The sequence below is a fragment of the Ostrea edulis genome, chromosome 5, assembly GCF_947568905.1.
Source record: "Ostrea edulis chromosome 5, xbOstEdul1.1, whole genome shotgun sequence".
NCBI classification, from domain to species: domain Eukaryota; kingdom Metazoa; phylum Mollusca; class Bivalvia; order Ostreida; family Ostreidae; genus Ostrea; species Ostrea edulis.
The window spans coordinates 90,926,769-90,948,317 of record NC_079168.1 but is presented as its reverse complement, the minus strand read 5'-3'; the positions used below and the strand labels follow the sequence as shown (position 1 = coordinate 90,948,317).

Below are 21,549 nucleotides of genomic sequence, written 5' to 3'. Positions count from 1 at the left end.
GTATCAAACGCCATATTGTTGCACCATACTATCGCATGGATATAAGTGGTAGTTAATAAAGAACAAACCCATGAGTGTTAATGATAATTATTGATAGATAAATTAATTTTCTTGGTTTCCACAGATTTATAATTCCTAAGAAATATTCAAATTACAATTTCATATTTACTTAACTGTACTTTTCAAAAACATCAAAACAAATTTGTTAATGATATAAGAGATGAATGTAAACAGAGTGTTTATAGGTAAGAGGAGTTGCAATAATGGGCTTCTGTGTTTTCTTTAAGTATCCTGTTATTGATTTTCAGATTAAAATTAGATGATTTCAGCGAGAATTTATAATTACCTGTAGGTACAAACAGACTAATTTGATCTCCACCGATAATTGATCATAGATCACCAGAACAAAGTGAACAGTACCTACTTTGTGAATATTGAGATAAAATGTCTCTAAATGCTAAATTCTCGGTAAACCGGCCACTCCTCTAAACCAGCCGTTTTATTCGGTCCAAGAGTCGGCCGGTTTAGAGAAGTTTCACTGTAATTTAATCTATCTGTTTACTGTAAAACATGGATGCTCTAAGGTCAGCACAAAATAGTTTGTTATTTATACTAAACTTTGTCATATCCAATAAAATTTTCGTCATTTTCCTCTCAAAGGGAAACAAATATCTCTTCACAAAAATTGAGTTAAAACATGTTTTACTGTATTATTTATCAAAAAGGTTGTTTGTGGCATGACAACACCGAACAGTGATCAATCTCAACTCCTATAAGCAATACAAAATAGAGAGTTGGGCAAACATGAACCCCTGGATATACCAGGGGTGGGATCAGGTGCCTAGCAGGAGCAAGCACCCCTGCCATGAGCCCTAAATCCCAATCAGGCAAACAAAGTTATCTGTAGTCAAAATAAGTGTGTTAAGAAGGCCTTAACAATCACAGTATGAAACAAGTCAGACAGCATTTGAGCCAAAGATAGGTTGTATTGGAAAACTAGATTGTTATAACGACCATAGAATTTGTGAATTAAATGAGACTGTTGAAACCCCTGCACCATCAACTTGTTTGTCAATAGCCTGCCTCGATTTAAGATCTGATCATACGCAGAACAAGCTCTTGCGTATCGAATCAGTTGAGAGATATAAACACTGTATGCAGGTGATAATGGAATATTGCTACATAAATATGGGAAGTTGACGATGAAGAAGCTGAAATCATACCATTTATCATAAAGTTGAGTTGCTAGTTTGCCGTTAATTTCTATTTTCAATAAAATATCTAAGTATGAAGCAGAAGTGGACGACTCTGTGGTGTTTTTTATTTCGGTTTCACAGGGATATATCGAATCAACATATGAATGAATATTATCATTATTATGTTAGAAGTCAGTGATCACAGTTATGGTGTGCTTAATTAAGGTGGAGATCAAAAGATCAAAGTCGGATGATTAGATGTCTAAATTCAAGTAGAACTTTACTGGAGAGGAGGTAGTTTCCATCTTCCGACATCAATGACACCAGTTTTTGGAATGAATTAACTTTTAGTTGTACATTTATAAACTATATGTACACTTTCATATGTGTAGGAAAGGTAGATAGTGTAGTATTTGATGATTCAACAAAGTTGTGCATGTGAGGTGGAGAGAGAGAGGGGGGGGGGGGGATACTGGAATCGGGTTGTCCTTCTGTCCGTCTGTAGATGCAATGGATTCCGGGATCTAAAGCGTTATCCTTTCCACCTACAATCACCATATCATACATATGAACTACCCATGCCACAACGATGTTCCCTATTGATTTTGAGATCAAAGGTCAAGTGCACTGGACATCGAAATAGCAATATGGTTTTCAGGCTCTAAAGCTTTATCCTTTCCACCTACAGTCACCATATCATACATATGGACTACCCATAGGACGAAGATGTTCCCTATTGATTTTAGGGTCAAAAGGTCCAAGGTCAAGCGCACTGGACATCGAAGTAGCAATATGGTTTCTGGGCTCTAAAGCAATATCCTTTCCACCTACAGTCATCATATCATACATACATGTATGACTACCCATGGGACAAAGATTTTCCTTATTAAATTTGGGGTCAAAAGGTCAAAGGTGAAGGGCACTCCTAGAGAAGAGACTACCCAAGGTTTTGTCTTGCCTTTTCTTTTTTACACTCAGGAAAGAGATAATTTATTTCTATTAACAACACCCTTTGGGAGATTGGGGTAAGTGGAGGGTATTCTTAGTGAGCATTGCTCATATAGTATCTCTTGTTAATTATAATTTTTGGGGGGCGGGAGGGTCCATTGTAAAAATTGTAAAAAATGTCTGATAAACTTAATGAATTAAGTTTATCAGACATTGAATGTTTGATCTTGCCTTTAATTCCCTCCAAACTTCAGGAGATCTATGCTGAGACTATGTCACAGTCGCTGAGTTTCCAAAGCTTAGTGCACCAAGCATTTTACAGCATATCAATTTGATTTTGAAATACATGCATTCCGATTTAACCAGAAAGTGCAGCTGTAGCCTGTAGAAAGCTAGATCTTCAATAAGATGCCATACCAGTTTTATTTGACATACCTACGTATGTCACAAAGACAAAAGAAAAAACCAGAACATTTACAGCTTTCCTGACTTCAAGCAGAGGATGATAGCTGTATTGTAATTTAATGTACTCATTATGAATGGTAGACCATGTTCAATATTTACAAGTCCTTTGTCTAAACATGAAATTCACTGAAGATAAATCTAAAGTACACCCTAGAGTAGTCTTCATCCATTAAAATCGACACCTGCACCCCTGCCACACCCCCGACCCTGCCCCGCTCCTTTTCCCGTAAATGAAATTTTCGAAAAGAATGCCGACAGGAAAGCTGTATTGAACATATGGAAAAATGAAATGAAAAAGGATGAAACATTAAAATTAAAAAAATAAAGAAAAAAAATAGAATTGGCAGAATTTTTTGTCACCAGAAAAAAAATATGGCAGTGGGACAATGACATCTCATGAAAATTGGATGTTATGCATCGATCAGCTCGCACACTCACTACATGCATTATAAATACATGTGAATCTAACATCTTTTGAAAAATTAATTCATTTTCATTTTAGTCCTCAACATTACAAACTCGTGTATTTACAAAAATATAATTGGTACATTGTATGATGATATGTCATTGATCGATATCTGCACTTTTATTGATTCTTAACTTGAAATCAAGATATCAAGAACGATAATCAGTAAATCTTGAAGTAATTTTCTTAGCATGAGTATCTCTTCACTGTTAAACAGTCTGTATTACAAAGTTGATATTAACAGGGGGAAAAACTATTGTGTCAGCTTGGTTCACTTTGCTTTTACTAGGAATTCATGCACTCACAGGGTATAAGCTCTGGGTTTGCTTAAAGGTTGACACATAGCAAACTCAAAAGCAGACCCAGAGTCAGGTTGGGTCTGTTTACACAATATATTTAGAACATTGGGTTTACTCACTGTGACATTCTTGGCATGAAAATGCAGTTTGGAACTTTGAATGAAACAAAATTAATTTTATGTAATGGTATATGGTATATAAAGCTTGAAGAAATATGTAGAATGGGTTATTCAGTACTTCATAGAATAACATATTGTGTGTTAAAGCAAGAACTGTCGGACTTATTACAGTTGAGGTATTTCAAACAACTTATCGTTGTGTGTGATCAAATAGATCCAAGTGTATTCAGGGTCAGGGTTTTTTTTTCTGTAAGACTTTTAAAAATCCACCTCAAAGTGCAGGACCAATGAGTTGTAGACAGATGTTGATTGTATACTTACTGTATAAATGTTGTTGTGAGTCAGAGGAAGTACATATTTGTTAATATTATGTAGATATCTAAGCAACTAGGATGTATAATGTACGTGTTACCATTTCAAAAAAATTTATTTGAGCAATTCTTACACTCTAAGAAATTAATTTGGACATATATACATTTAATCACAAATGAATTGTACAAACTTTTTCAGAAAATGTACCACCTAGATGCACAGAGCCTGGACTACGTCCTCTTTTTCCTGGCCGTGGTCTCCATTATCTTCTTCTTTGTCTTCTGGACTATATCTATTCTGTCATTTATAGGAGCGTAAGTATATCTATACACTAAAAAATGTTATAACTAAATTATAATTAAAGTATAACTTATACCTATAGGCCTTGAGGAACAAAATAGTTATAACTAAAAAGTAACTTTTCTGGATTTAGCCATTTTCATGTATAACTAAAATGTAACTTTTTGAACTTTGTCACACTTCCATTTTCCATAGTAACTAACTGAATGTTAACCGGATTGACTTTTGTAGATTTTTAGCGATCATTCACTTTCAAACATTCAGTGTCAAATTAGTGAACTGTGTCATTTCTTATTTTGCCACAAAAAAGCTAGTCAGAGGGAAATTTCAATGTTGAATTGAAAAAAAAAAATTCTCTTGGGGGGGGGGATTGAGTAATTGATTAGAAATTGCATGGAAAAATTACAAATTCTAGGATCCTTACTTATCAAATAATAAATGCATTTTATGATCAATAAAACATTCTATATATTATATTTTCAATAAACTAATATAAGCTGATATAACCCATGACAATTCAAAACCCTATGTATGATGATTGTTGATCAATTACCACAAGGTACTGTTTATGGAGAATGGCAGAAGGTCAATTAAACAAATGATGAACTGAACACGTGTATGAGATATGTCACAAAATCAAAATAAGGTATATAAAAATGTCTTTTCCAAAAAAGTACACACATAACATGTCATTTCATGGTACACTTGTACAGTGTACCTGTATTAATTCTTAAAATGAAATTAAACCACTCTTCCCTTTATAATTCTTGCAAAAATATATGATACATATATGTGTATATAATTCAAACAAATTTTGCTCAGTTGTTGAAAAAAAGAGAGCAAGGAAATGAACAATTTTTACAAGTTTTGCTTTAGGAAAAGGTCAGTGCAGGCGTTGAATAATGCCATTTTGATACCATATAATATTTACATTTCCAATGTTTCCACAAATTGTAATGATAGCCATTTCCTTATGAATGCGCTGCAGTTGTAAACAATGCTCATATCAATGCAATGTACTTGATGAAATAATAGTACATCAGGGCCCGGTTTTTCGAAAGCTGGTTAACTTTAACACAGTGGTTAAGTTTAACGCAGTGTTAACTCCTAACCAAGTGATTAGCTAACACAATGGTTAAATTCTGTTTTTCGAAAGCAATTTAACACATTGATTAGTTAACACTGTGTTAACCGAGTTAACCACTTGCTAATCATTTGATTACCCATAATGCACATGTACTTCCTATGTAAACAATAAGAATGCAGGAGTAAATAAAAGTCTTGTTTGTGGGAGATAGCTGATGAAATGTTCATGTATTGTTTTGTTTCAAAATACATGACAGTGACTGTGAGCCATGCACTTATACTTGTATAAATGCATTTATTAGTCTATTCAATTTGAATAATCATAGAGGTATTGGATATAATGATATATACTAGGCCTTTAGAAGCCTAGTTGAGAAAAACGGTGCTTATGTTGTAGAAAGCAGGCTCATTGCATAGTTTATCAAAGTGGGGGTTTATAGGGAGTCGAACAAGTTGACTTCACAATTGTCTGAAAATACTTGACAAGCCAAAACAAAATAATTTATACACCCCCCCCCTCCTAAAATGAGTTGTTCTGTACGAGCCGAACCTAAAATCCTAAGTTGCGTGATGGGGGAGGGGGTCGGTTTCATCCTTTATCAGTAAAATATACGGGTTCAGTTCAAGCTTACATTTCAACTACCAATCACTGGTGCTATGATATGAAGAAGCGGGGAAGGGGGGTGTCAGACTTTGCATGTAAAAATAACAGTAAACGTATGTTGTCAGAAATAATGGGGTGAGGTGCTACATGTTTTGGACTAGGAAATAAAACATGGTTTTCTATATTGTTTGATTCATAATTGGACAAAATTTATGGGAGGGGTTTAACGACGATGCTAGCCTATAAAAAATTCAAAATTTCTAAGAATATCTAACTTTTTTTTTTTTTAATACTCTTTAAAGTCTTATTTTCCCCAAAACAGTTAAAGATATTCATGAAGAAAATGATAAATAAATTTACCTTATGATAGTCTGCTCACATACATATTTATAGCATTTTATATCTATGTACTTTTTATGCATTTATTTATTTTAATATTCTTTTTATTTTAAACATAACACTTGATCCACCACTCCATTTCTACTAAGGGAGATAATCTAGAATATCAACAATGAAAAACTCTTCTTCCTAAGTTTGTGTTAACAACTATTCTGTATTAGCCTGAATTGAATACTGTTCTTATTAGACAGCCTTCAAAAAAGAAAATACATGTATGTACGTTTCATGCATGCAAATCTTCATTTGAATCAGTTGTGAATGATACAAGGGATTTTCAAAAGGTCAAGGCCAGTGCAGACGATAGTGTTTTTAAAGTTGGTGTTTCAATGGAGATTATCATCATGAACTAAGGGCCTGCATACACTTTGACATTTGGAAGCCAAAAATTAGGTAAAATTACATCTTAAGCATGGGTCCTGTTGCAGGATTTCATATAAGTGAATATAATACGAGTTTTATTGACACCCCCCCCCCCCTTTTTTGAAAGTTTCTGCCGAAAGTATCTATAGATGCGTGCAAGATATTGCCACTGACAGCAAAGTGTAACACCATCATCCAACTGTACTAGTTTTTTCCATTAGCTGTTCCCCTTAGGTAAATTTCATGAGATTTGACGAAAATATCAATTTATGACAACATAAACAAAACACCGTCATAGTTCAGCATCAATACACACCTCAGAATGTCTAAGCCTTTGAAATTTTCATGATTTTTGGTCCGAGGCGGACAGAAAATGAAGTAGGCGGCCATTTTTAACCACTGTGTTAAGACTTAACACAGGTACTGGAGGTGGATTAAAGTTAACACAACGTTAACACAGTGTTAACGCAAACTCGCATTTTGAAAAACAGTTAATCACATGGTTAACTTTAACACAGAAGTTAACACCGAGTTAACACTGTGTTAAAGTTAACCAGCTTTCGAAAAACCGGGCCCAGATCTATATAACACATCTCTGTTTGTACGATCAGATCTATATAACGCATCACTGTACGATCAGATCTATATAACACATCACTGTTTGTACGATCAGATCTATATAACACATCACTGTACGATCAGATCTATATAACACATCACTGTACAATCAGATCTATATAACACATTACTGTACGATCAGATCTATATAACACATCACTGTATGATCAGATCTATATAACACATTACTGTTTGTACGATCAGATCTATATAACACATTACTGTTTGTACGATCAGATCTATATAACACATTACTGTTTGTACGATCAGATCTATATAACACATTACTGTTTGTACGATCAGATCTATATAACACATTACTGTTTGTACGATCAGATCTATATAACACATTACTGTACGATCAGATCTATATAACACATCACTGTACGATCAGATCTATATAACACATCACTGTATGATCAGATCTATATAACACATCACTGTACGATCAGATCTATATAACACATCACTGTTTGTACAATCAGATCTATTTAACGCATCACTGTGTGTACTCTCATGTATTTTCAAAATTGAAAATTTATTCCTCAATTATATTGTACTTTTTTGCATGAGGCTTATTAAATTGTGCTGTACATTTTTTTTTATTGGAAACCTACTATGTTAGATTTTTAAATTGAATATTTTGTAGTACAATGCACCGGTTTCAACTCTTTAAATACCTTGAGAGTATTAGATTTCTATCATCACCTTGATATTTTTGGACGAATAATCAATAATAATCACAACTACTTCTTTATTAAACATGATATAGTTTCCAGTTGCTGAATATGATTTTGTTATACATGATATTCAGGAAAAAGTTTCAAAATAACTACACAAATCTACAATTAACAAAGAATTTCATGTAATATTTTGAAAATTCATTTGAAACAAGTGAAATACATGCAGTATAACCATTGGTTTGTTGTTTTTCAGTCATCTTGCATAATATGTACGTTCTTCCAGTGCTGCAAGATAATGATTAAGATAAATGATCTTTAGTGAGGCTCGATCATAGAAGTCTATACAAGACTAAAATTCATTTACCATACAGATTTATTGTTTATCCTTCAGATTACCATATAGACTTCTTTTGACTTCATTGTATTATTTTTCTTCCAGGAAATGTGTTCTGTACCGAAAGTCGGACCTGATCTCATTTGATGAAGATTTGTCGGGGGTGTCTGTCATTAAGCCATTAATGGGAGTGGACCCACTGCTGGAAGAAAATCTCGAGAGCCATTTTACTATGAAATTCCCCAATGTAAGCTTCTAATTTCAATATTTTGATTAGTTTGAGATCCATGTTTTATTAGATTTTGAGAAACAATGCAATTATCTTCCAACATCAGAGTTCTGAAAACATTCAGGTTCATGTATTAGCAGATGTTTGCTTACTTGATCTTACCTTAAACTTGTACATCATGTAATGGGACTTTCCAGTAGTCCTTTGTAAATGCAGTTTGTAGAGTGAAACATATTATAAGACATTTCAAATTTAATTCATAATCATCTCAGAAAAGTAAAAATTACTTTTCTATCTCTATAAGACAAATTTGTGAAAGTTCAAAAACTTTTCTCTATGCAGTTGACAAATGCCATTTAATTGCTTTCAGTTTAAAGTTGAATATTGACAATGTGTTCAAATATACCACAGTTGGAAAATTGTGGTTTGAGACGTGAAAGTATGAGAATTATAGCACTTGATCAACATGAAAGTAAACTGACCGATAGCCTAGAACTAAACTGGAGAAAAATTCAGTCTTGTGCTTGTTACTGGATATGGTGTTATTTTCCCTGTTTAAATACTAGCCTGCTTATATACACAAAATAATTATTTGAAAAACAAACATGATTTAAACATGCTTGAACTCTGATTGGGATCATTAATGGTTCAGTGATTATCAAAGGTTGAGCATTTTGAAATATCTTCATATTTTTTTTTTAATGCAAACTATTTGTCATGTGATATTTGTTTTGAAGATGGTTTTTGTACCTTTGGTATGCTTTGTTACTAGTAATGAATTTCAACAGCATTAAGTTATTCCCTTCAAACCAAATAATCATCACAGAAGCTACATAATGTAGCTGTAAACAGTAAACTAAAACGAAGGGGGAAAAAATGACATGTAAAGCATTCTTTTCAATTGATGACTGCAGTCATCTAATTTGTAACTGTACAGATCTGCAGAGCATGTTTAGATATTGTAGCTAAATGCTATAAGTCAAAGCATTGAAAGAAATTAAGATGTCATTAGGCAGGTCTCAGTAGTACAAATGTGTAAATCTATTGTGCAATTATATAGTGGAGGAATTATGTCAAGTACGTGTCTGAAAAATTCATAACATCCTTTGTGTGTTTTGTCTTTAAACTGCTTTTACTTTCACATACACGCACGTCCACACACACACGCATGCATGTGCACGCGCACACACACACACACACACACACACACACACACACACACAACTGCCCTAAGTGAAGAAATTTTGAATATTATATAAATATTAAAGTATTGAGAAATTCACTGTAAATGGATACCGGCCCTCTTCTGAGAGAAAAAATCTGGGGTTGAATTCAGGCCATGAATAATCACACAATAGATATACACATAAATTGTGACCATATTGTGCTACACTATGCACAGGCCAATGTGCCTCATGTGAATTGCGCTTCACATAAACCTTTCACATGAATCTCACATGATCAGCAATTCACATGAAATTTTTTTGTGTGAATTCACATTTGATGCTCTTTTCACGTGAAATTTATGTTTAACATTTTCCTGTGAAATTCATGTGAGGCACATTTGCTTGTGTAGGAAATTGCGATGATAGTGAATCATTTAAAATTGTCTCTGAAATTGTCTAGTAGAATACACTTATCAACACTTCGCGAAAGTTACGTCCCTTGTCCGCCATCTCCAGGATAAAAATCGTATTTTCCTACGACTTGGCTTTTGTAATTTTCCTATCTGTACCTTTGACATCTGTTATTTTTCCATCAATTGCAGTCAACTACAATAATGCCCCAGACTGGGGCAACCCATTAACTTAGTATGAAAATTTGGTAATTGGCAAAAATTCAAAGTAATAACATCTTACATATGGTAAGGTAAAGAAGGAAAACTTGGTTTTTTCACCGATTGACCTTTGGCTGACCCCGCAAAGGGATGTATAACTCGCAGTGAAGTGTTGATACGTGTATTGCACATGTATAAAAAACAGAGAAAAAACTACTATTAGCTACTATGCTGCTGTAAATTTTATGTACCATATGTGACCTTTTTGTACATTGCATTGCTATATTATTGTACAAATCTTGAACACCCCCCCCCCTCTCTCTCTCTTTATATATATATATATATACATGCACACTTAGCTTTTGTGCTGACATACATTGTAGGTCTGTTATCTTTTTCTTGGCAGTTTGAACTCCTGTTTTGCGTGCCAGATGATCAGGATCCTGCCATTAATCTTGTTCAAAGGCTGCAGGAAAAATACCCTAATGTAGATACTCGACTCTTTATTGGTAAGTTCTGATGGGAATTATATATTGCTTATAGCATGATAATAGACTTAACCGTGAAATTGGATGTATTTCAGATGTACATGTATCTACATGTATTTATGTATTTCATATATATATATTTTAAGTTAATGATAAGAAGTTAATAGTGTAAGTATTTACAATATAGTAATCACTGTGTTCGTCCATCTGTCAGCACTTCCTATGGCACGTGATAATTTTTAAAAGTTTCCTCTGGAACTGTGACATTTTATGCTGACAATGTACTTTTTATGAAGAGCAAACACGCTCATAAAGTATGTCAACGTGAAGCATCACAATTCATACCCTCATGCATTTTCAAAAAATGTAATTTATTTCTGAAAAGAATTTATTTCTTTGGAAGATATATTGTTAACTGATCTTGTGTGCATGTACATTACAATGTAACTTACTGTTCATAGTACATATAATTACATCCAGTATATGCAACACTTATTTAATATATCTATATATCAAATCTCCAAGTTTAAAGATTTTCTAATGATGAATTCGAATTACTGGTACTTTGTGTATCTTGAAGCAGTTGTAATTTTATGCTCTGTGAAATATGGTATAAAGGTTAGCAATGGCGTATTCGTCAGGCACAAGTCTACTTATGTCTGAAAAGTCATTTATTCTAAATTACTAACCATGATGTCAGTGACCAACAAGAGAATGACTGCTCAGGTGAGCTGTTTACTTGTAAGGATTGTCAATATTTTCCATGGATTCATAACTACCACTCCAATTCTTTTCAAATTTGGTATGAAGCATCTTTGGGACAAGGGGGACATAAATTGTAAATTTCAGAACTCCTGCACCCCTGGGACCCTAGGGGCGGAGCAAAAACTTCTCAAAATTAACCAATTTTCAAAAATCTTCTTTTCTAGAACCGCACATGTGTAAGAAAAACTAAATGCATAGTGATGTAGAGCAGGAAGGTCTCTACCAAAATTGTAAATTTCATGATCCCCAGGGTAGGGTTCTGACCCCAGGGTAAGACCAAACTTAGTATGTAATGTTTATGTGTAAAATACTTAAATAACATCTTCTTTAGTGCTGATTGATACTAAATTGAAACTAAATAGATATTTAGAAAGGGCAGGTAGTCCTTTACCAAAATTGTAAATTTGATGATCCTAGGGGTAGGGGTTTTGGTATCGGGGTGGGGCCAGAATGGTAAATTATTGTGTCCGAACAATAGATATTTTTAACTTCTTCTTGATAACTACCTTACCAATTCTTTTCAAATTTGATATGAAGCATCTTTGGAAGAAAGGGGACATAATTTGTAAATTTCAGGATTCCTGCACCCCTGGAGCCTTAGGAGCAGGGCAAAAACTGCCCAAAATTTACCAATTTTCAAAAGTCTTCTTCTCTAGAACCATGCACACATGTTTAAGAAAAACTAAATGCATAGTGATGTAGAGCAGGAAGGCCTCTACCAAAAATGTCAATTTTAGGATCCCTGGGGTAGGGTCAGACAAACTTGGTATATTTATATATAGTGTTTATGTGCAAGTTTGCTGATACAGTATAAAATCTAAATGCATACTTATTGTTTTCATAATACAAGGTGGAAAAGAAGGCATTATAAATCCTATGGTTTTTAACATGGCTCCTGCATACGAAAATGCAAAATATCCCAACATCTGGATTAGCACAAGTCGTATCAAAGGTAAGAGTAATGATATTCTTGATCTATAATTTGCATATATTCACAAGTATATTGCATTTGTGAAGAAGTAATGACTATTTGGGTTTAATTGAAATCTTTCAAAATACAATACATAGATATCTGCAGTCATGTTTTTGGTCCTCTTAGATTTTGCTACACGTGTAGAGCTAGTTAGTTCAGTGCTGCTGCACTTAGACCATGAGTTTAAGTCCCCCAAGGGTTTTCATTTTTCCTGGTGAGTGTGACTATTGACTGAAACTTGTGACATTTCACTATATGGGGTAATTATTTATGTCTCCCCTCTTTCAGGGGGAGACATATTGTTTTTGTACTTTCCGTCCGTCCATCCGTCTGTCTGTCACAAAATCTTGCGAACGCTTCTCATCCTATATGGCTTATCTGATAGATTTGAAACTTTGTACAATATGCTTCATTGCCATTTGTAGATGTGCATATTAGTGCGACAGGAGGATCCAATTATTTTCGTAAAAGTTATAGTGGATCTAAGAGGGATGGAGGAGTAAAATAGCTTGCGAACGCTTTTCCCCCTGTATGGCTTATCTGATAGACTTGAAATTTTGTACAATACTTAAATGCCATTTGCAAATGTGCATATTGTAGGGACAGGAGGATCCAATTGTTTTCCTTAAAGTTATAGTGGATCTAAGGGTGGAGGGTGTAAAATAATTTGTTGTTTTGGGTTTTTTTTCTCTAATTTCTGCAGCTATTGAATTGAAAATTTATACTTGACATATCAATGGATTACAGAACAAGTTTGCAGGCTTTGTGGCCAGGCTATTTTTGGAAGAGTTATGGATCTTTAACCTAGCAAATAATAAATGGCATAAAGTGGTGTCCTTGGTCCTCTTGCTATGCTTGTAGCAACACAATGATAGGTGCTGAAACATTTTTTGAATATATGATAAAAAAAATACAATGAAACTCCTCAATCACACAAACACACATCGAAAATCAGTCCTCCCATGAAATCGACCAATTTCGAAAGTATGGGCAAAAGTCCATGTATTCCGTACACAGAAATTCTCATTCAGTAATACATGTTCGGGGAATTTATTAGGGTCTGCAGGGGTCTGAAATAAGGCTCCATTCCCAATGCTAAAAACTGGTATTTTCCCCAATTTTTGCTTTTAAATTCCCAAACGATGAAAACAAATCAAAGCAGGGTACCCTTAATGTTCATAAATCATGAAAGCGGCCCACAGATTACAATTTGTGCTTCGAAATTGTTTAGTAAACCTATTTTTTTGGCCTCTGCTGATCTGCTTATTTAAATGAGGTAAGATTTGACCAAAATATAAGTCAGAAGGAGTCCAATTATTCCTGATATATGATGCAATGGTTTGGTTTTCTCCCTACTTCTTTTATCCAGAGAACATTTTTCCTAATTTCATGCAAATGTCACTATTTTTGCCAAATGGAAAGGCCCAGGCCCTTGAAACCAAGACCTTTAAAAAAAAACCTGCATGTACTGGCCAACCTTGAAACTTTGTACAGTTGTTATGGACACATTGAAGATGTGCATATGTTTTTTGACAGTGATCAGACATTTTTTCCAAAAAAATATGTGTAGTTGAACCTTGTCATTTTAAAAGCATTTCTTGAATAGAATTCGTCACTTTTTGGCAGTTTTCAAAACTCTTCTCTACAACTGCACATGTGTAAGAAAAACTAATTGCATAGTGATGAAGAGCAGGAAGGCTTCTACTACCATGTAGGCATCTACTTAAGTTAAAAAATGTCATAATATACTCTAAGAAAGTAAATCTTCACTGTGTTCTAGGTCAGGGCCTATGTCAAACTCTGAGTTACCACCATTTAGCTAGGGCAACACATGATGAACTGTAACTGTTTATTTATATTCACAAAAGTACCATGCATTCTATTTTCAAATCAATGCAATTTCTTATTTATATACTGTAGATAAAGATAAATGAATGTAATCTTCTTTTCACAGCATCATCAGAAATAATCCTAGATCTTGCATGTAAACTGAATAAACCTAATGTAGGTATAGTTCATCAAATGCCATTTGTAACTGACCAGAAAGGATTTGCAGCTAGTTTAGAAAAGGTAAGTAGAAAGACAAATATAGGGTTAGAGAATATACAAAATAGAAATCTCTCCCTCCTGATATCAAAACAGTGAATTTATGTATGTGTGTTTGCTATAATCTCATTATTCTCTTCATATTGTTAAAAAGGTTATTGGTCTGTATCTGTCATGTGTTAACAATTGAACATTAAATTTATAACATCTTGATAACTACCTTCCATTTCTGTTCAAATATGGTATGAGGCATCTTTGGGACAAGGAGGACATAAATTGTAAATTTCAGAACTCCTGCACCCCAAAGGCCTTAGGGGCGGGGCATAAACTGAAAATAATGATCTATAAAAAAATTCTTCTTCGCTACAATCACACATGTATTGAAAGAAAAATTAATTGCATAGTCATGTAGAGTAGGAAGGCCTCTACCAACACTGTAAATTTCATGATCCATAGGGTAGAAGTTCTAATTGATACTGAATTGAAACTAAATGGATATCTAGAATGAGCAAGTAGCTCTTTACCAAAATTGTAAACATTTTAATTTTAACTTCTTCTTGATAACTACCATTCCAATTCTTTTCAAATTTGGTATGCAGGATCTTTAGGACAAGAGGGATATAAATTGTAATTTTCAGGACTCCTACACCCCCGGGGCCTTAGGGGCTGTGCAAAAGCTGCCATATATTTGTACTTATTACAACACCCCCCACCCCCACCCACCCCAATATTTATCAGCCTATTTTTTTTTTTTGTATGAAGTGTCCATAGTGTCCTTATTTGATTAATCCACCTTGAACCAAAATGTTCATTTCATCTATTAAAAGAATACATACATGTATAAACAGCGCTTTAATTACAACTGTTAGAAATTAATTTGAAATGCAAATCACAAACTTCACCTGCTGCAATATGAATTGTTTAAAGCAATACGAGCTGTAACTGACAGTATTTTTTCACCTATCCATTTATACACTAAATAATACCTATTGGAATAACTAATATAATCCCCAAGATCTGAAGAAAAATTCAGCAAAATAAACAAGGGAATATTGTTTGTGAGTATAAATCGCCATTGCATTGTTCACAAGGACATGGGAATGATGATTGCCAAATATAATCGTGTTGCTGAGGCCGAGGTCATATACAGAGATGGAAAGTGATGTGGGTATAACTACACGTCGTTTGTTTTAAAATATTACATCGTTTTATGAATGACAAAAAGTACTATTTTTAAAAGTGTAAGAAAGTAATAATTACGCAAATGTGCCACTAAAATGAAATTTTGGTAGTGAATTTTCTATAAAATTGACATGTTAAATTGTTTACAAATCTGACACGTGCTCAGTGCCTGTCCTTCACTTTTTTCCAAACTGGTGACCAACGAGGTCAATGCACATCGGAGATTACGAGCAGGAATTACTGACAAGATGACAATGATTCATGAATCGACATTTTCTGCTGATTTGACGAGTTTATCTCTTCAGATTAACTCTGATTCTATGAAGTTATATACATGTATATTCAATCACAAATATGTTAAATATTTGTTCTTTTATTTTTCAATTTATTTGCCATCAGTTACAGCTTGTATTGCTTTAAGTTGAATTGAAATTTCTTCTTCTCTGGCTAATCTATTCATGGAGACTTGAGCATGATGAAGACATTTGAATGATTGGTTTTACAGATATATTTTGGTTGTGCCTTATCCCGATGTTACATAGCCCTGAACCAGTTAAATCAAGCTTGTTGTACAGGAATGTCTTACATGTTCAAGAAGTCAGTTATGGATGATGTCAATGGATTGATTTATTATGGGAAATACCTAGCAGAAGATTTCTTCCTAACACAAGCAATTCATGAAAAGTAAGACTTTGTTTTTAGGGTTCTGCCGGCTGGTGCCCTACAGTAATCGCTGTCTGTCCGTCCATCTATTCGTCCAATAGTACTTTCTATGGCATGTGATAACTTTCCTTTGGAGTATTTTTATAAATTTTATACATAACACTTGAATTTGGCAGAGGAAGACCCCTTCTGATTTTCAGATTCATCATATGGTGCCCTTTGTGACTTGTCCAAAAGCAAAGCAAAACGGACTTTAAACTCCAAAAGCAAAACAAACTTTTGTAAGAAAGAATGAATATCCTTTCTTTAGATTAGAAAACTAGTAGACTTTCTGACATAAAATGTTATATTGTAGGGGATACAGGCTTGTTTTATCAGCATTTCCTGCTCAACAGAATGTAGCAGCTCCAACCGTAAGAGCATTCAAAGATCGCATGGTCAGGTCAGTATTCAAACATTGCGCTGTCTCAGTACGTATAAATATGTAATATATATCAAATTAGGCTAGCTGGACTCCTTAATGGCAATTCATTGCTGGTGTTGAAATGATACCAAATAAAATGTATATCTAAAACAAAGAAATCCCATGTTGCTTACACGTCAAGTGTTAAGTCTGTTTTGACCTGAAACTCCTCATAACCATAATGAAGAAAAGGATCAAACTCTGACCTATACATAAATCACTATACCCATTTGCATCAAATACCTAAAAAATAATCATACTACAACTCGCTGTGCAGAAAGTAATGTTTTAACTTTATGCATTCCAAAATTTAAGTTACATGATCTTAAAAATGCAGAAATATACGTCATCATTTTCATGATTTCACATGTTTATTTTAATTCACTTGTCTAGACATTTACCAGTCCAGGTCACCTGATGGATTTTCCCCTATGACAGCAGTGAAATTCAGATTAAGTGGGATACATTTGCATCTGTTGTACGGAATTTCACATCAAACCTATGCTACTTGCTTACTCATATTTCAATAATTAAGTTCTCTATGTATGCTATATCTGGGTCCTTTATTCTGCAACAACATCAACTGCTAACGAAACCCATTTTGACAATACCAAAGTTCACAAGAGAGACAGAATCTGATTGGATACATATAGTTTAAGTAATAGTTATGCAACACACCCAAACTGTTGATTAGTTTTTTGAAACTTAAAGGGTGCTGAATGATAGACCAATGAATTTCACAGTTTAGTTCTACAGTGTCTGCATTATACAGTGAATACCTAAAGGTTATTGGAGGTTTATTATAATGGCTACACAAATATCCACCACAGATACTTTTGGGGTTATGTTTTGTACTGTTCTTTTTCTCTTCAGAGAATGAATATTATCATAGACTCTCTGTATTTTACCAAATTACTATCATGATAAACTATACTGTTTTTAAAATACATTGATATACGTACATAAATCATATTGAAGATAATTGCAAACATGCATGTATTATTATATTTTAAGGACACAATTGTCGTTTAGGTAAATGAAGTAAAATTTTCTTGTTTTCAATTTTGAAACTGTTGTCTGTCATCTGTCCGTCTGTCTGTCTGTAAACATTTCACATTTTCAACTTCTTCAGAACCATTGTACCAATTTCAAACCATACTTGGCCAAACGCATCCTTGGGTGAAGGGCTTTCAAGTTTGTTTAAATGAAGGGCCATGCTTCCTTCAAAGGGGAGATAATCACAAAAATGCAAAAAATAGGGTGAGGTAATTTAAAACTCTTCTTTTCAAGAACCATTGGACCAGGAAAGTTAAATTTATCTGGTAAAATATATAGGTAAAATCTTTGAAAATCTCAAGAACCACTGGGCTAGGAAAGTACAAGTTTACTTGAAAGCTTCCTGACATAGTGCAGATAAAAGTTTGTTAAAAGCATGGCCCCCTGGTGTAGGATGGGACCACAATAGGGGATCAAAGTTTTACATACAAATATATAGGGAAAATCTTTGAAAATCTTCTTCTCAAGAACCAGGGGGCCAGAAAAGTTTACATTTACATGAAACTTCCTGACATAGTGCAGATTCAAGTTTGTTAAAATTATAGCTCCTGGTGGTAGGTTGGAGCCACAATAGTTATTAAAGTTTTACATGCAAATATAAAGGGAAAAACTTTAAATAAGGGCCAAGGTGACTCAGGTGAGCGATGTGGCCCATGGGCCTCTTATTATACCCACCGAACGAAGTTCTGGGGGGTATATAGGAATCTGTCTGTCTGTCTGTGCAGATTCGTGTCCGGGCCATAACTTCTTTGTTCTTTGACTTAGGCATACCATATTTGGCACACAGGTAGATCACCATGAGACGATGTGTCAAGTACCTTCATGACCTCTATATGACCTTGACCCTTGACCTCAAGGTCAAAATTAAAGGTTTTTTACAATGGATTCGTGTCCGGGCCATAACTTCTTTGTTCTTTGACATAGGCATACCATATTTGACACATGAGTGTATCACCATGAGACGATGTGTCATGTACCTTCATGACCTCCATATGACCTTGACCCTTGACATCAAGGTCAAAAGTAAAGGTTTTTTACAATGGATTCGTGTCCGGGCCATAACTTCTTTGTTCTTTGACATAGGCATACCATATTTGACACATGAATGTATCACCATGAGACGATGTGTCATGTACCTTCATGACCTCCATGTGACCATGACCTCAAGGTCAAAATTAAAGGTTTTATAATGGATTCGTGTCCGGGCCATAACTTCTTTGTTCTTTGACATAGGCATACCATATTTGACACATGAGTGTATCACCATGAGACGATGTGTCATGTACCTTCATGACCTCCATATGACCTTGACATCAAGGTCAAAATTAAAGGTTTCATAATGGATTCGTGTCCGGGCCATAACTTCTTTGTTCTTTGACATAGGCATACCATATTTGACACATGAGTGTATCACCATGAGACGATGTGTCATGTACCTTCATGACCTCCATATGACCGTGACCTCAAGGTCAAAAGTAAAGGTTTTTACAATGGATTCGTGTCCGGGCCATAACTTCTTTGTTCTTTGACATAGGCATACCATATTTGACACATGAGTGTATCACCATGAGACGATGTGCCAAGTACCTTCATGACCTCTATATGACCTTGATCCTTGACCTCAAGGTCAAAATTAAAGGTTTTTTTTTTACAATGGATTCGTGTCCAGGCCATAACTTCTTTGTTCTTTGACATAGGCATACCATATTTGACACATGAGTGTATCACCATGAGGCAATGTGTCATGTACATTCATGACCTCTTTATGACCTTGACCTTTGATTTCAAGGTCAAAATTATAGGTTTATGCCATGGATTTGTGTTCGGACTATATCTTCCATTTTCTTCTACAAATGCATACCATATTTTTACACTCAGGAAAGAGGTAATTTATACCTATTAACAACACCCTTTGGGAGATTGGGGTAAGCGGGGGGTATTCTTAGTGAGCATTGCTCACAGTACATCTTGTTAACAGTCGCTCTTCTTTTATCTAAGTGTAATCGATGTCAGAGGACAGGAACTTATATGGGGGATTTTACCCCTCCCCCTAACTGTTTGAATTTAGATTTTAATCCAACATCGATCTCGCCCTTAGTTAAAGGACTTTGCTAGGTTCATTATTCAAAACTTACCAGTAAGACTGTGTTAAGTTCTTTCTTTGTTATATTTTCAGGTGGATCAGGCTTCGTATTAATATGATGCCATTTGTGAGCGGTGTTCTGGAACCTCTCCATGATGTCCTGGTTCTCTCATTACATTCATCCTGGGCATTTTATCACTTTTTTGGCATTAATCCATATTATTTCTTCACATGCCATGTAATACTGATCTGTATGTTGGATTACATCCATCTACGAAATATACAGGTACGGATTTTCTCATTTTCAATGTGTTATTTAAGAGAAGCGAACCTTTCATATGTGTGCACATACTGTAGAAGTGGAAAGTCTGAGGAGGAGGAAACTCGGATGAAGTTGATGAATATATATTCAATTTGAAGTTTTCTCATGGGATACCTGTTAAAACACGACTAGTGTTGAAGTTCCATGATACAGTAGTGCATTTCAATCATGATGAGGATCATGGGTGTAAAATTCTTTAGTATTCCTTTGTAAATAGATGCATTTAATTGATATAAGTACCAAGTAGGTTTATGGGTTGATCTTTTATCCTATTAGACGCAAGTACTACCAAGCCAGTTTGATTGGCAGGTCACGTACATGCAGCCTCCGGCAATTTTACCATATTTATGCATAGATTTAAAACAAACAGTACCTTTACATTTAAACAATTCAATTATTTTGAAAGGGACAATTTAAATTGAGAAGACAGTTCTTGCAAGCCAACTCGTTCACTTTTTCTGCAAATATACAACAGACGTGCATAACTTCAAAGAAATTTTGGGGTGGGTTATTAGAGGTATCTTTCCTTGAACTATTCAAGACTAAATACATTTACAAACAAAACAAATCATCTGATAAAATAATTGTTTATAGATAACAAAGAATGCATGCAAATGAGCTGATATATATTTCTATTTATCATATACTTGGCAATGATTATGCCGATTCAGCAAACATGATACAAATGACATCACAATTAATAGCCGGAAATTTTTCATGGGGTGACACTTGTCAGTTTTTCCTCTGTAAATTCAGGGAAGAAGTCCCCAGCCATATTTTCTGCAAATGTACAATATTTTAAGCTTCCACAGACATCTATTTATGTTCCTTAGTTAATATGACTTGCCAAGTAGCCTTTGCTTGTTACTTGATAAAGGCAGTGAAAACAGGACAGTGATGTGAATTAAAAAAATGTCATTCATTTTGAAAATTACGAAGTTATATAACAGAATAACTAGTGATCAGGGTCAGAATGAGTCGAAAACAAAAATACAAGAACATATGTATCGCATAGGTATGATTATGCAATCTGACCCCCTACAACACATAATGAAATATCGAAATAGAGCTGCCTGCAATCAAATAAGGTGGGTTTTACAAATAAAACAGGCCACAATCCAATTGCATACAGGTAAACTTCAATTGTCTCAGATGTTCATATTAAAGGTTGTTTATATATTTACTTAGGCTTTTGGTATGTGTATTCTTTGTGTCATATCCTTTTGATTTATATCAAAGTGAGCCAAGTACCCCTCAAAAAATGTCTAATTAGGGAACCACAGTTTTTATGCTCCCTGACAAATTTTGGGGGA

General features: G+C 34.4%; 1 protein-coding gene across 5 annotated transcripts in view; it reads left to right on the top strand.

Moving 5' to 3' along the window:
- The window catches only part of LOC125650172 (ceramide glucosyltransferase-like), a 44,016-nt gene that overhangs the window by 16,642 nt on the left and 5,825 nt on the right, over positions 1-21,549 (top strand). For all 5 annotated transcript variants that reach the window (XM_048878202.2, XM_048878199.2, XM_048878200.2 and 2 more), the window contains exons 3-10: positions 4,004-4,119; positions 8,295-8,436; positions 10,602-10,704; positions 12,299-12,400; positions 14,376-14,491; positions 16,155-16,333; positions 16,668-16,754; positions 20,008-20,200. In XM_048878202.2, the coding sequence (XP_048734159.2) occupies positions 4,007-4,119; positions 8,295-8,436; positions 10,602-10,704; positions 12,299-12,400; positions 14,376-14,491; positions 16,155-16,333; positions 16,668-16,754; positions 20,008-20,200 (1,035 nt within the window). In that variant the 5' untranslated portion in view covers positions 4,004-4,006. The remainder of the gene's footprint in view (positions 1-4,003; positions 4,120-8,294; positions 8,437-10,601; positions 10,705-12,298; positions 12,401-14,375; positions 14,492-16,154; positions 16,334-16,667; positions 16,755-20,007; positions 20,201-21,549) is intronic.